This window comes from Condylostylus longicornis, unplaced genomic scaffold (genome assembly GCF_029603195.1).
Source record: "Condylostylus longicornis isolate FDR11 unplaced genomic scaffold, ASM2960319v2 ptg000055l, whole genome shotgun sequence".
NCBI lineage: Eukaryota > Metazoa > Arthropoda > Insecta > Diptera > Dolichopodidae > Condylostylus > Condylostylus longicornis.
In genome coordinates, this window is record NW_026578024.1 from 162,520 (window position 1) to 179,682 (window position 17,163).

At 24.7% G+C, this 17,163-nt stretch overlaps 1 protein-coding gene across 37 annotated transcripts in view; it reads right to left on the reverse strand.

Moving 5' to 3' along the window:
- The window catches only part of LOC129611797 (calcium-activated potassium channel slowpoke), a 123,670-nt gene that overhangs the window by 42,427 nt on the left and 64,080 nt on the right, over positions 1-17,163 (reverse strand). For 13 of the 37 annotated variants that reach the window (XM_055525114.1, XM_055525120.1, XM_055525107.1 and 10 more), the window contains exons 11-12: positions 2,315-2,467; positions 2,097-2,252 (exon numbers count right to left, since the gene is read on the reverse strand). In XM_055525114.1, coding sequence (XP_055381089.1) covers positions 2,097-2,252; positions 2,315-2,467 — 309 coding nt within the window. Of the gene's footprint in view, positions 1-1,626; positions 1,740-2,096; positions 2,253-2,314; positions 2,468-8,936; positions 9,043-17,163 lie in introns of all 37 variants that reach the window. The other 24 variants (XM_055525109.1, XM_055525118.1, XM_055525145.1 and 21 more) reach the window with 3 other exon arrangements.

The window sequence follows — 17,163 nt, forward strand, 5'->3', positions numbered from 1 at the left end:
TTGAATCAGCTGTTCAGCAAACTTATTTTGAATCGAAAAAAAATATTCTTACATTTCTCATAAAAAATATAGTTCTAAAACTTTAAATGAAAGTATTGTTTTTATCTTTTATTGCAAATGTTAATTCTCTGTAACATTAACTTAAAATAAAAAACAAAATTTTTCGTTTTCATTTTTCTTATAACCATATAATTAGCGCCTTAAAATCAAAAATAAAAGGAAGGGAAACTTACCGGCCCATATAGAAAAAAAGTGAATATGCATGTAATATTTCAAAATAATAATTCTCAAAATTTTTTTGTTTTTGGGAATACAAAAATTTTGCGAACATTATTATTTTGGAAACTTAAATAAAGTTTCTATACCTGCAGGGTAACCGGAGTAGTATAAAACACACCGTTTTATCAAAACGAAATGCAACAATGCTTATGAAACGTAATGTTTTTTAGCCAATTTTTAAAAACTTTTGTACTCGGACAATTTAGAATTGGTTATTTTACAAAAAGAAAAAGCTGAGCAATAATCACTTGTAGAAATTATACAAAATAAATTGTACAAACGAGCAGCTCAATTTTATAATTAAGATATTCACATAATAAATATGTACAATTATTTATTGTTTAATAGCTATCGTTATGGACCACAAGTTAATGCTACATGACTGGCTATTAGTTTATTTGTTTTGATAAAAAATGTCATATTATAAGTAATAAACACTACTTAAATTTATGTACTATATAAACTGTTTCCTCTGACTAGATAGTTTCCATATAATGAAAAAAAACCATTAAAAACAAAACAATTTTTTTTTTAATTTTAGAACAGAAGTTTCACATAATTTCGACGAAAGACAAAATTTGACACATGTCGATTTGTAGATTTAGAAATCAATTTTGTTTATTTATTTGTTATTTGCTGAATTGTGCATTATTATAGTATTGATACTGCAATTTTCAAATCAGAGAAAATTATAATTGAAATATTGAAGACTAATAATCTTTTAATTCCGAGAATTACAATCTTCTATTTAATTAACAGAGGTAAAAATGCGATTTAAAATTTATAAAATTTCACTGGATTTATTTTTTGTTTGAAATTTTTATTTTTTTTTCGCAAGATATTTGACGATTTTTTTTATAAAAAAGTTATAGTAATGACAAGTTACATTGAAAATTATTTCCAAAAAAAAACCACGAAAATAAAAAAATAAAATAAAAAATTTGTAACAAAATAAAATAAAAACATTTAAAAGTACGACAAAAAGACAAAAGAATAATGAAAGTGTATTTTTTGAATATAAGGAGTTTAATTGACATCAAATTGTTTGTTAAGGATCCTTCAATATATGCACTTATATATATATATATATGTATCTATATATATGTATATAAATATATATATACGTATATACACTAGCTAGCTCACATATACATATATATGTAACTAACTAGTTATATATATATATATATATATATATATATATATATATATATATATATATACATACATATATATGTGTGCCGAAATGAAATTTTTATTGCATTCGCATAGGAAAATTTCATATACTGATTTCGAAGAATGTTTCAGTTTTGCATTTTATATTGGAGTCATTTGTTAAGAACTTACTCAGTAGCCTGAGCAAAGGGCATTCCAATAAATGAAGGACTCAAAGTTTCAGTGTACATTTCCATTCCGGTTCCTCGTAGATAATCATTTGTCCATATTTGCATATCTGGTGACTAAATATTTATTTTTAAGTCATTTATATACATACATATATAGTTTTCATTATTATACATTTGTAATATAAAATTTATAGAATTTTCAATTGAGACGATTTTGTAAGAATTTTTGTACAATTTTATATACGATTGTATGTATGCCTCAAAAATTTTTTATAGTATTTTATGCCTCTAAAATTTATGTAATTAACAATTTCATATTGTTAATTCGAATTCATTGTTATATAAACGATACGCAAAATTTTTTCAAATGCTTTTGATCAGTTTATTAATATTCTCATATATTTTCACTATGAACTTTTTAATAATTATTAGCATAAAAATTAAAAAAATTTCTAAAACGCGTTTTCTTACCGTTTTAAATGATCTCATAGCAAACAAATTGGCCATCATTGTTGAGAAACCTGGCGCCAGGCAACTTTGAGCTATAAAACCTAATTTTAATTCAGCTAAACATATAACATCATCACCTTGTTTCCAGTCCCATGAAGGAATATTTAATAAATATGCCTAAAATATTAATGAAGCATTAAATTTGAAATTCGCATATGTATATATGTATTTAAGTTTACCTTGTTGTGATATTGCATTAATTGAATAATTACTCTAATATCATCACTGTAATTTTTAATTGAGATTACTCTCATTATATTGGCAGCATCTTCGGCGTCAGGATCTTGACAATATTTATTGGCTAGAACTAAACAGGCATCAGCTTCATGAACCTTGATATGTACACATTTATAATAACGACAAAAAAACAATAAATTAATAAAGTAATATAAAGTAATGAAAGCATAAATTTTTAGATTAAAATAAAAAAGAAATATAAAATAATCAAAGAAGTGATCATAATGGTAATTTAAGGAATAGGATATTTCATATAGGATAAGTGAATATTTTGAATATGGCTAAGATTATTTTGATATGATTCTATATGAATATTGTAAAAAATATTCAGTAAATGAATACTGTAAAAAACTTCGCAATTTAAAAATAGTGTAATCAAAAATTTTTCAACTTTTGTGTTTTCTAATACAGAAGTTAACTAAAATACAAATTTGTAATATAAAATAGCATAAGGAACTTAAGATTTAAGATAAAAGTATTTAACATAGAGAGCATATAAGATTCTAAAGTTCGAATGGGACTATAACAATGAAGTTTATGAATAATTTACAAACTAAATTTTAAGTCTTATAAAAATTAATAATGTTAATTGAAATTGGTTTGTAGGTTTTAATGAACTAATTTTAAACACATTTAAATCTTTTGCAAAAAGTGCTGATTAAATATTTTTTAGAATGCGAACAATTATAAAATAATGTAGTCACATTGACTATTGACTATGTACATATGTATGACATTAATTTCACCAGTAATATTTTTTGTAACGCTTTCCAGTTTCTAAAAGTCTTTCAGATTTTCCAGCTTCTAAAAACATTATAGTTTATGTAAAACCCTTCTATTTCGGGTTTTGTTTATATTTACGATAGCTTATATTGTTTGTATTCACGGTAGCTTATAAGTTTATTAAGCAAATTAACACGTCTAGAGAATGTGTTTGTGTCATAGCTCTGAATCTTCATGAATCTTCAGTCAAAACTTGTTTTTTTTTTTAATTTTCTCAAAAAAAGTGGACCAATCAACTGTCCAGCCAATTCAGTTTTGCATATGTATTAGTAAAATTAAAATTGATTGATTGGTTAATATTTTTTCCGGGCGTGAGTGGAAATCCTCCTTAAGCTTATGTTAATTTTAATTCAAGAATGTGAAAGTTTTATATGCAAAATACTTTTCGATCTCAAAAATAGCTGAATATTAAACATTTCAAATTATGTAGATGAAAGAAAAATATATTTTTAAAAGACAAATTTTCATTAGATAAAAGGGATAAATGCTTGAAGCTGTGTAAAGAATAATGGCGGAAAGAAATGACTGATCAATATCATCATGATTGAGAGAGTATTTCTTCACATTGGTATCCGAAAACAATGTTTTTTTCTTTAACGTCCTTTTAAGTTTTATCTGATTTGTTTTTGTCTCTTTACAAAAACCTTCTGTATTACAAAAGTTGATACATTATTTATTCTTAATTAAATATATATATGTATATATTCTTATTATAATATATTTTTATTTGGTAAGTCAAAAAAGATTACTTTTGTATTTCAAATTTTTAGTTTTATGTATGTAAATATAAAAATTAAATGATAAAGAAAATAATAAAAAAAAGCAACGTTAAAAAAACTATGACAGGTGACACATCAATGATAATTGAGCAAACACTTACAATTTAATACCAAAAATTGCTTATTATAGTAAGACAAAAAAATTTTACATAGCCATGCAACATAACATAAATGCATAAGATGAGTTACAATTCTGTTACAACAAAATACAAAAATATTAACTTAAGAATTAGTGCAAAATCTGTAAATTTTATTAAAATTTTTCCAAATTTTTTTTTTTAGTTACAAATTTCATATTTCAATTTTACATTTTCCTTATATATTTCGTTTTATATTATTATTATTTTTTATTGTTTCACTTACCTACCATATACATATAATGTTTACTTTTATAAATCAATTATACAAACATAAAATATACTTTTAGATTTGTTCTTGTAACAAAAACATGTTTACCGTACTATTTTCTACATAACACTTAATTATAAAGCACGGCGTTGCTGCATATTAAACTGTGAGCTCTCATATATACGTTATTTTATTCATAGCTGTGGTTATAATGTTTGAATAATTTAAATGAAAAGATTTAGTATCATAGTCCAGAAAAATATTCTAGGTCGTGAATGTAGAAAATATGTATTTTGTTCCATAACAATTAAGCTGTCTTTGCTTAAGCGACAATCGATTTGTCAAACATTGCACTTGCGTCCATATAAGTACATATATATATACATACATATGTATATATATATATATTTGTTATTGATTCTTAATAAGTTTTAATTAAGATTTGCTACGGGCTGCTTTCAAACATCATTTTAAAACTCCTGATCAGAATTCAACGAGTTTTACGATGAAATTTTTAAATATTCGTTACTTTTGTTTTATATTAATTACTAAAATAGTTTTAATAAAAATTAAATTAGCAATAAAGTAATTTTATAATACAATATTATTACAGTTGCTTTGGAATTTTACTTAGTTCAAAATTCACACTAAAGGATTTATGTAGACATTTTGATAATTGTAACATACATATAAAGAGCTTGGTGATGAAACATACATAAATAGTGACTTTTTTTTAAATAAATATTTAAAATACGTTAATAGGCGAACACAACATTAATTGAATAAAAATAATCATGTTAAAAAAATATAATAATTTATCATCAAACAGTTTTTATAAAGTGTCAACTAAAAATGTGTAGGTGTAAAAGAATATAGTGTAAAGTTTTGTTTTAAAATTGTATAACACACTTAAGGACAAATTGTAGCTTTTATGTACATAGATGTGTTAGTGTGAAAGCATAATTATCTTTCTTTTTTAAATTTTATATATAGTAATTTCTTAATTTTAACCAGTATGAATTTGAAAATTTTTAATTTATAAGTGAAGACCTTTCGAAACATATTATATATCCGAAGTAAAACTATAAGCGAGATTTGCAAACTGCATTAATTCAATAACAACTCCTAACGTGAGTTGTGTATAATGCATTTTTTTATCTTGAAAAAACTGATACGATCAGCACATGTGCTGATCACATCAGTTATGTATTCTGTTATGACAAAAATGTTGCACTAGATCATAAAAATGTTCTTTGAAATGTCCTTTTTTCATATTTTGAAGACGCTAGTAAGCTTTTAATCATACCTACCAAAATGGGAATTTAGATCTTAAAAGAGGTTCACTTCATGCCACCCTAATTCCCTGCAAGATTCCTCAAACAGTTCCTGTAGCAAACAGAATTCATATATATAAAATTTCAAGAAATGCTGTGCATTAGTTTCTTATCATAAAAAACGAAAAATTGGTCCGTAGTAAAGTTTCCGATCCTGAGAATTGACTTATTTCAAAAGTTGATTAAATCGTCCCATCCTCGAAACAAACTCAGATGTAAACTTTCGTGAATATCGGTTCAACCGAACTAGAGATACGAATTTGCACATCTGAAAATGGTTTATTTACAATTTCCTGCCGCGTAAAAGTGTATTTCCTCCAAAAACCATTATAAGTTATTATGGTTTTGTTATTGAAATTTAGGAAATGAGCTTTACGAGCTTCTTTAAAAAAGAAATGAAGAAAATGTAATAAATTTTCGAAATTGAGATACGGATTTCCGTGGAAATGTAACATATTCGTTTTCAGCGACCATGTGATGTCTGTTAGTCAATCTGTCTATACAGATCTGAATCTGAATTGCGACTGGACTAATTCAACAGATTAAATTGGAATTTCATATATGAACAATGAACCAGTTAATTTTATTGAAATATTGGAGTTGAGAAACTGAACTTTCATTATGGCCGATTTTACATTTTTTACAATATCTTGTAAAAAATAATTTACGGATTTTCTTGAAGATTAATTTTTGAATTCTATTTGCAGCCGGAACTAATTGGCCAATTTTTTAGGGAATTTGGAGATCATAAAGTCAACCCCTTCTAGGAGCTAAATTTCTATTTTTATAGAAATAGGAACTAAAAACTTATTAGCAGTTACTTACTTATGATTAGAAATTTTCATAATTTTAATAATTTGCGGTCGGTTATGTGATGACTACATCAGGTTTTTTCAATTAAATTCCAAACTGAAAACCAACGATTCTAATGTTTAAAATTATAGAAATGTACAGAAACAATTTTTAAGCAATAATAGGATATACATATGTATATAGTTAGTATAAGAATGCGTAGCAGATCACTCAGTCATCATTTAGTTATCATATGATTGTATCAACATCTTTGTTGTCATAAACTTAGTTAATAACACCATTAGAGCATTCCTTTTTAATGAGATTAGATTTATCATACAAGTATTTTTGAACTATTTGAATAAGAGTTAAATATGGCGAAAATTGAATAAAATTCATTATACTTTACAAAGTTATTACATCGATTCCCCTAGATGACTTTATTTTATTGATATATTCAATACTTATATTTATCTGTAAGCTTTTACTTCTACATACCAGATTATACAAATGAGCAAACTACATATGTAAATATATTCCCATACAATCGAGCGTTCCATCCAACCACAGCCAACTACTTCGAGGTATTTAGATGACATGAAACGCAAGTATTATACAATAAATCATGTATTTAAGTTATTAAGATTGTCTTCTGGAAATAAAACGTAATTTGAAGAACAAAGGGCAAAAGAAAGACTTTGGAAGTGATAGTTAAACTAAAAATTGCATACTTATTCACACGCAACACATCGTTCTAAAAAAATTAGGTATAACTGCTATAATTCGACAACATTCATATTGATTTAAAAAAATAAAATTGCTTCGAAGAAAATTAACTTTTGGTAATTTATATATATTATGTTTATGTTCTATTGTCATGATGTGTCAGAGGCACTACTCTGTTATGTTTTAATGCGGTGATTAGTTTTAATATTATTATGTGAGTGTATATAAGTTATATGAGATTTGTTTTTGCAAATTTTCACGCTCAAATACCCAATACTTAATAATTATTATTTTTTATTTGCTGTTAAAACAACGAACAACGGTTTTATTTGTTAACATAAAAGTTTAACACAAATTTCTCAACATCGAAAATCATATTTATAAAAGTTGATAAAAAATATAAATTAAATTAAAGTTTTAAAAATTAAAAAAGAAAACAAAATACATTAAGACTTTTTTCATATATTTTCATATATATTTTATAAATTACGAATATCCTTAAAGGGATAAAACTAGGATGTAATTTTCTATTCAATAGCATAGAATTTTCAAAAACTTTTATGAAAAAATTTAATTTTTTTATATTTTTGAAATGCATTCTAAATAGATAATTTGAGAAATATTGCAAGCTTTTGTTAGAATAGTGGTAGCTAAATAGCGCAGTTTATCGAAAATATATAGATTCGATGCAAATAAAATAATATCTTTTTCTTTGCACCATTATTTTATTTTTAATCAGAATTTATGAAACATTATTCCCAAATTTTATTTGATTTTTGTTTTTTTATTTACATATTTCATAATATCATTATGCATTGTATAAATTTCATAATACAATATTTCAATGTCTTAAGGAGATTTTTTAGAAAAATTATTATAAATTATTATATTGTATTCAAAACTAAACAGGACAAAAGTATTATATATGTATGTATAACAATTATGTGTATGATTTGTTTTTTTTTTTTACTTAATTATCATAAAAATCCATGAATAACGTTTAATGTTAAAATACTGTGTTTGATTCAATTGGGCAAGATAAATTTATATAATAATTTAAATTTTTTAGTAATAGTAATATTTTAAAACTTTACGTTTTAACATTTATTGAAATTGTAAATATTTGAGTTATGGCAAAGGGTAATATAAATCAATACATAAGTGAAAAAAATATTTTTTTTTTGTTTCCAAAAAAATTATAACAGGACTAGTATTTGTTTCTTCGTTATTCGATTTTCATCTTACCAAAATAATATTTACATTTAAAGCCGAAAAATTACTTTTTGATATTTAAGTGACGCTATAATTTTCTCGTCTTATGAGAGTTACAACATCAAAAATCTCACTAAAAAAAAACCCTTGTTTCATAAAATATCCATAAAAATATTGAGCTCAAAATAAACAGATAATAGTTAGAAACTTTTTTACTTCATAAAAAAACTTACTTACAGAAAAAGTATAAAAACTGATCTTAAGGTTACATAAAAAAACTTTTAATTTACGAAAAATTTAAATAACTTTGTAGCTACGTGGTAAGACAGCTAAAATTTCTACTTTAGAAAATTCAACGCGTCACGTAAAATTGTACTATATTGAGCTTTCTTTTTATTATTTTACCAAAGTTAAAGTTAACTTTTATTAAAAAATGTTATTAAATTTAACATTAACACAATGATAACTTTTCTTAATTTTGCAGTTTTACTATTTAGAATGTTATTTCAAATCCTAACAACATATTTTAAAAAATAAAAAATTGTAATAACAAAACAATAACTAAAAAGAAAAATGTATTCAGTTTTTACCTTAACCCTTTGTAGATCGATTGGATTCATTATAGTTCCTTGGAAAAATTCCACTGTAGTAAAATGTCTTTTGAATAGACCCTCTAGTTCCAAATCAGGAGGTTTTCTTTTCAATTTGAATAAAATATTTTTTTCATATAATTTTTAGAAATTCCATTTTATTTGTATGATTTTTTGTTTTTGTGAGTTGTAGGCCAATTTTTTAGTTGTGAAATTTTAAAAATTAGATTTTTTATATTTTTTTTTATTGATGGTTGATAGGAAATTTTTGTTTAGGGGTCGATTAGTTTTTAAAGCGAATATTTGAGCGGATGAAGACGTGATTGAAAATATTCAATTCAAATTTGTATCCGTAACGAATTACAAAATGTTTTCATATTTATTTTGCATATTATGTAGAAAAAAAGTTAACAGTTGAGAAAAATAGAGAAAAAAATATTTTTATCGTTAATTAGAAATTCATATAACTAAAAGCTGCTAAACACTTATTTAAATAAAATATTAAAACATAATGTTCAATTATTAATAATTGTTTTTTAAGTTTACAATTATGGCTAATTACAATTTTTTAAATAATTTTATGGTAATTAAGAAATTTCAAGATTAAAACAATATATGTTATAATTAAATATGTTTTAAAATGAGCTACACGCTGATGTTAAAATAAATTTATTAACTCAATGAAATGTCAAAAATTAATTATAAAAAGTATTTATGAAAATTTTTATGTTCATTATGAGTTTATAAAAATGTTTATATTCAAAATTAAGAAAAATAAGAAAAAATAAAGTTGGACGAATTTGTTATCCTATGCGCGAATAAATATGCCATAGTTGACTATGACTTTAAGTTGTCGTATTACGATATTAATTTATGCAAAATTTCAGTACAGTGTTTTCAATATTTTCTAAGATGCTATAAGATAACCTTTAAAGTTGTATGGCAGCTACCAGAAGGAGCCAAGTAAATTCAACGACTTTTATCAAACACATTGGTCCTGCTCATATATTTACTTGTGTGAAATTTTAATACCACAGCTTTTATAGTTTCTACCCGGCAGCTACCCGAACAGACGGACGGACGGACAGACGGACAAAGCTAAATTGACCCAGAATTCGAAGCTGATAAAAAACATATGCTTAAGTCTATATCTCAGACCATTATTTCTTAGTGTTACAAACGGTAAGGCAAATTTAATATACCCTTTGAACATACGTTCGTACGGGTATAATTGTCATACAGTATTAATTTTAGATTAATTCTGTGTCATGTACACATCAAAATTTTAAAATTTTTCTTGTCAGAAATCTTTAAATAAAAATTGTTATTTTTCGATTTCTGATTGTTTTGAGAAGGTTTTCATTGTGAATAGATTTTCGAATCCCGAAAAAATTTATTCTTTTAAAATTGCCAGTAAAAATGAGGAAATCATAAGTTTTTCAAATTTTTGGATAAATTTTTGTGCATTAACACAGAAGAAAAACCAAATCTATTGGCATTTGTTTAAAACTTTCTTGTTTTGTTGTACAAATAAAACAGAATTGCTATGAAGGAAAATTTTCATTTACTTCAATTAGAAACAATCGATCTAACATCTATCAACTTTTTAACAAATAAAAATTATGTTCTTAATTTTTTATTGCAGCAAAAAATTACATACCCAGTGTATTCTGTTAATATTTTTAACAGCAGCAATTTTTTGATTAAAAATAAGATAGCTGTGGAAATTATTTCTGGATTATTTGAAATTACAATATAAGTATACAAATATTTACATATTTTTGCAAATTTTAAAATCCTGAAATTTCTTTATACAAAATTTTATTCTTAAGAACTAGTTGTTTATTAAAAGTTCGTGCAAAAATAAAATCGATTACTTTTGAATTTACCCGACTTATTGAAGAATACTTCTCTATTTAAATCCAACATCGAATTATTATATAGAATTTCTGACATTTTATAACAATTATTTTTGTTTTTGTATATACTTAACTTAAATTAAATCGTATGAATGTCTAAAAATAATTCTTTTTAACCCATTTTATGTGCAAACAATAAATTTATTAAATTTACATATTATTTATATAAAAGTAAAATATAGACATTAATTAACACTTTAAAAAATATTATACATTTTGTTTGTTTAAACTTTGATTTTTTTTTCTTACACATTAAAATTGATTTTGCTAACAAAATAGTTGGAGTATACAAAAAAACTTTAACTACAATTTATATAATAAACGAATATGTAAAATATTTTAGTTCAATACAAAAAATGCAATTATTAAATTTTCAACTTACATTATTTACAAAATAAATTTGTAAAATAAAATTAAAACATGCCTCTTGTATTAAAAAGTAAATCGATCCATGCTTTTTAGAATAATGCAATTAGGTGATTTTTGTAAAAAAATTTGTTTTCAAATACAAAAATTTTGTAATTAAAAAAAATAATCATAAATTCTCTACATTATGAGAAAAGTAACATATGCAATATCGATAATTTGCTTTTCAAATAATTGATTGTGCGTTATTTGTGTATTATATATGCGTTTATAAGTATATACAGGGTGTCTCGTATCAAAGTACAGTGCTATATAATATTGTATAAAGCCTCATGAGTAAACAAAACTTTTGTATGTGAACGATGTTCAAAATTTAATAGGTTCCGAGTTACAGAGGCTTAAAGTCAAATTTGAAAGTTTTTTTACATACTTTTTAAAATTTTATATATATCTTCGTTCCCGTGCTTTGTTATTTAAAATCTTTTTAGATTTTGGAATGACATGACTTTAAAGTTCGAAAAATTTTAATTTTTAAAGAAATCAATGACACAACATTCCACTTCATTTATTGAGAAGAATGTTGCTTGTACATGGTAGGAGGAACTTTTCCATGGCCAACAAGATTGTCCGATCTAACCATCTTGAATTTTTATTTATGGGGTCACTTGAAAAACATCATTTATAAAAAACATGTTGAAACCAGAGTTGAATAATGCGACTGTATCAATGAAGACTGCAATTTTATGAGTTCTAGACTTTCAATATTTGCAGAGGTTCAAAAAAATTTAGTACGAGTACATCGACTAAAATTATCAAGCAGAAGAAGGACATCATTTTGAATATTTGTTATAAATATTTTGAATTCTTACAAAATTTTTAAATCTTTAAAATAACAAAATTTTTAAAATAACAAAATTTTTAAATTTGTGTTTTTTAAATCGTCAAAAAACAAATTGAAGCATTTCATTTTTCTCAATAACTCTCAAATCATAACAGGAATGAAAATTATTGATATATTAAATTAAAGCTCAGCAGGCAGATCTACCAGTTGTGGTAAAATTAGAGAAAAAATTAATTTTAAGTTACACACAAAATTAACATATTTTTAAAAATGAAAAGTTAAAAATTCACATTTTCAAACTTTAAAGTCATGTCACTTCAAAATTTGAAAAGATTTGAACTAATTCATTAGATAGCACTTTTTTGAGGATTTCAAATCATATTTTGTCACGCATCTATTTCGCACCGGAGTTATGCTTAAAATTTTCAAAGTAAAAAAAAAACTTTAAAGTAAGCGGATTCGACTCTAAGTCACTGTAACTCGGAATCTGTTGAGCTGTGAACATCGTATCCATACAAAAAATTTGTCTCCTCATGCGGGTCTATACAATGGTATGTAGTGGTACACTTTGATACGAGGCACCTTATATATGTATACACTTATTCTTAATATTTAAAATTTTGAATTTGTACACTATTGTACTAATTAAAAATTGATTCCGGAATGGCACAAAACTTTTGCCAGCATTTGCTTTGCTTTGATTATAGAAACAGCGATTTGCTTTGATTATAGAAACTTTTGTAAAAAATGGGTAAATAACTTCCAGTTATGTTCTATATTAGTTGTGCCTACAACTTAAAAAATTAAAAATTTTATGTCAATTTCAAATGTACACACAGCAAATACAGGTATAAAAATATTTATATAAAAGAGCGCAAAGTGTGTAGCCAAAATGCGCTAGTTGATTCAATATTTCTTTTTTTAGTTTTTGATTTTATTTTTTACTTTTAAATTAATTTCGATTATTGTGCAATAATTTTGCTTGGTTAAAAATTTAATAACATTATTTGAAAGAAAAATATACAAAAAATATTTGTTTTCTAAATTTTTAATAATAATAAATATGTGAGTTATTTAAGTTTCTTCTGTTTGCTGATTTTAGTATATAATAAATTTTAGTCAAACCAATTATTTGTAATTTAGCACTTTTCCCTTCAACAAAAGAAAATAATGCTTTTAAAAAAAATCTAGCTATGTATTACATTAATAAAATTACTTTCATTCATTTACGAAACTATTTCAAAGATTGCATACATTTGGGATCATTGCCTTTAATTTTCTGCACTTGCAGAAATTCGAAAAGACTTGCAGTTTCGAACTTTAAATTAAATTCGAAGAAAATTTTTTTCCATCTCCCCAACATAAGGTGCTAAAAATTCAAATTTTACATATTTCGAGGAACCATAACTAGAGATGTGGGGGAGATGGAAAAAAATTTTCTTCTCGTGGAATAAACTATTTATAAAAATTTGGAAAAAACAAATTTAAGATAACGGTAAATTTTAATGGTCATTTTGATTTTTTAAAGTTCAAGTATGATATGTCTAGGTAGAAAGAAACAAGGCAGTACGTTTCTGCGTTTGCAAAATTTTAAAAATGCTTTTGGTTTCGCTGTAATAAATAGTTAAAAAATGGCATTTTTAGAATTTTGAGGTGCTATAACTCTGAGAAGGGGAGAGATAGATAAAAATTTTCTTCTACGGAAGTAAGTTTTTAGTAAAGATTTATGTATATATAAAATTTCAGTTTTGTATCATCAAGGGTGTGGAAGTTTTGTAAACATGTCCACGGACGGACGAACAGACGGACGAAAAGGCGGACAGAACGAGACTAATAGGCACTTTTTTCAAAATTGTTTTTGGAAAAATGCTAAAAAACCATTTTTTTTTAAGAAGCTAGCACAGTATTTTCCGAATGATCTATAAATCACTCAAAAAGCAACTTTCGGGTGAGGAACGAAAATGACCATCTACTCAAACGCAAATTTGTAAACTTGAATCATTCAATAATTAAAATACTATTGCCGAATAAGTCAAATTCCCGTTAAATCCTTACTTAGATTATAAAACAGAACGACATAAATTAAAACACTATATATTTATATACATTTTATAGAAATATATACGGAAATATATATTCATATATGTATACATTTCAGAATTTTATTTAAATTTTGCTTAAATAATTCACACATTTTTTTACATAATGCAAAAGTATAATGTTAAAAAAGTATAAAATATTTTACTTTTGAAGCATTTTTAACTATATATAATAAAATGTTTGACCAAATATTCCTTTTATGTATTATAAGAATATAAAGAAACCAAATAATTTAAAAAATTTTAAACTAATTAGGTACGATAAACGATAAAAAATGACAATTTTTTCCAAATACAAATTTTCTTTTAATTAATAATGATCAATCAAAAGGATTAAATAAAAATTCAATTTTTTTAGTTGTTCAACAAATTGATTGTGCATTGATGGTTATTTAGGCTTCTGCATAGAGAGTGTCTACTCTCATTTTTGTTAAATTTGCTTTTTACTTAAATTTATGTATGGAAAAACAGTAATTTTATTTTCCTTCTAGGCTCTTAGGAGGCAAACCATATGATATACTTTTTTTGTAATTTTGTCGAATAAATCATTCAGATGTTTGTATTTAAAAAACTTTTGCCAAGTAAAGCTACGTATAACCTGTCCTAATAAAATTTCAATTTAATACATGCATCAAATACATGTTTGCATACTAAATTCTTATCTTTTTCTATTATAGAAAATTAAATGCGCCTAAAGTGAATAGCACTAAATTTAAATGTTTGAAAACATTGAAACAAAACTGCGTCACGATTTACATAATATATAAATAATTCATTTAATGCAGGAAGAAATTTAGAATTATATCTGGTAATAAGCTGTCAACTTATGAAATATAAAAAATTACATCCATATACCATAGTAGAAGCCATTGCACTTAAAAAATGAGTATGAATTTGAAATAAATCTGAATTTTAAAAATACAAAAGTCATACATAGAGCCATAAAGTCACATATTGCGGTTATCAGATTTTCAACAAAATCAACCGGGATAAACAAAATTTGTTAGGAAACGTTAAAATTTGCTTCTTACTTATTCGTAACTAAATTTGATTCTGAATTTCAGTTATTGATAAGACGGACAAACAAACATGACTAAACTATATATATATGTACGTCTACATACATTCAACAATTTCTATCTTACCTAATAAATTTGAAGTTTTTCTTTCAACTGCTCTTTTCTTATCCATATAGCAAACATGTTTATGGAAGTGAAGAAAAGTAAGTTATTAGCGGCACCTAATTTGCCTATTTTTTTACACTGTATATCAAATTAAAGAGACAACAAACTCTTTTAAGCATATACATATACTTTTTCTTTTGAAATGTCAAAAACTCTCGATTTACATTTTTCCTTTATTCAAAAGATAGATACTATATTATGTAATTATTTTAAAAACTTTTAGAAACGAAAAATTCCTTACTACTTGCGTTGTGATTTAAACTTATCAAGTACAATCAATTTTTTTTGTTAAATTTTATACCATTTGAATTCCCCGAGAAGTTCGTCAGTTAGTTCTGTTCTTAGCAAACAGAACTCAAATAATAAATTTCAAGAAGTTCCGTCAATTAGTTCCTTAGATACGGTAAAAAGTGTAAAATTGACCTTGTTCATTCCAAAAAATTTATAAGCTAACTTTTTAACACCCTCAACTTAATATTATACTTAAAAGAAAACCGGTTGGTTATTTCTCTTACGAACGAAGCTTATACAAATTTTGTTCATTTTTGAGAAAATGTGTTTTGTAAAAAAAACAGCAGCATTTTCTTTCAGAAAAAGTAGTACGCAGAGCTTTAGCGTAGTATTAACACTAAACAAAAAATATGGATTTTGTGAAGCTAAGATTTTTGACATGAGATTAAGAAAATTCTATTTTTTATTTTTCCATATAAATTTTTTTCGTTCATCAACTGTTTTGTAGAAAACTCGAAATTTAATAAAACGAGCAGCAACCGTGCTGTTCAAAAATTGAAATCAGTTATTTGTTTAAAATTGATTTTAAATCAAACTTCGTTTATGAAAACAATTATATTTTTTGGAATTTTTTCTTATTGTAATTAAGAATAACATCTTTGAAACAAAATTTTGAAATGAATTAACAGGAGAAAAAATGGAATAAATAACAAGGATATAATATGTGTATGTATTGCAAATAGATGGAAGGATATAATTCAATTTACTTTTATTTCCAAAAATTAATTCATAATAAAATTTTCAATTAATTTATTATTATAAATTAACTAGTGCATATATTTTCTATATATTTTTTAGCTGTATACAAAATTTTAATTACGATTTTACGGAACTATACTCAAAACAAATTTCAATGAACAGAGATCTTTGAATGTGCTCGCGTTCAAAACTGCACGTTTACACTTCGTATTAATGACAATCACGAGTTTTAATTAATATGAAAACTAATATGAAATTTGAACATTTGAAATTTCCTTTGCGTAGCGTTTTTAATAATGAGGTCCTCAACTTAGTTTTTTGTAGAACAAGTTGTTTTTGTTGTGTAAATTCCATTTTCATAACAATACATTTGACATTTGCGTAAACAAATGCAAATAATGACACTTTTTAGTATAAATGCAAAAAGTAGTAGAAATGGCTTTGCAATATTATGGTAGTATAGAACTTCAAAATGTAATAAAAAAAGTACAAAAGTACTAAAAATAACAACACTGATACGCACTTACGCACACAGACCGGTAACTAGACCGATAGACAGACCGAAATTTTTCTAAAAATAGTTTATTTATGCTTCCCTATCATAAGAAGTGCGTATACACCCAAAACTCAATATCCCAAATGGCGCCAATAAGAATGAATAATATGTAATCTCTTGTGCTGCGGCTTATTCAACCTGCATAACATGAAAGCATTAACATAACGCTAAAAATTGTAAGAGTTATGTAGGAAAAGCTTTACTGAATACAGTACACTATAGGATACGAACACGATATTATGTACATAAAATACGATGTACGAGAAATGAAA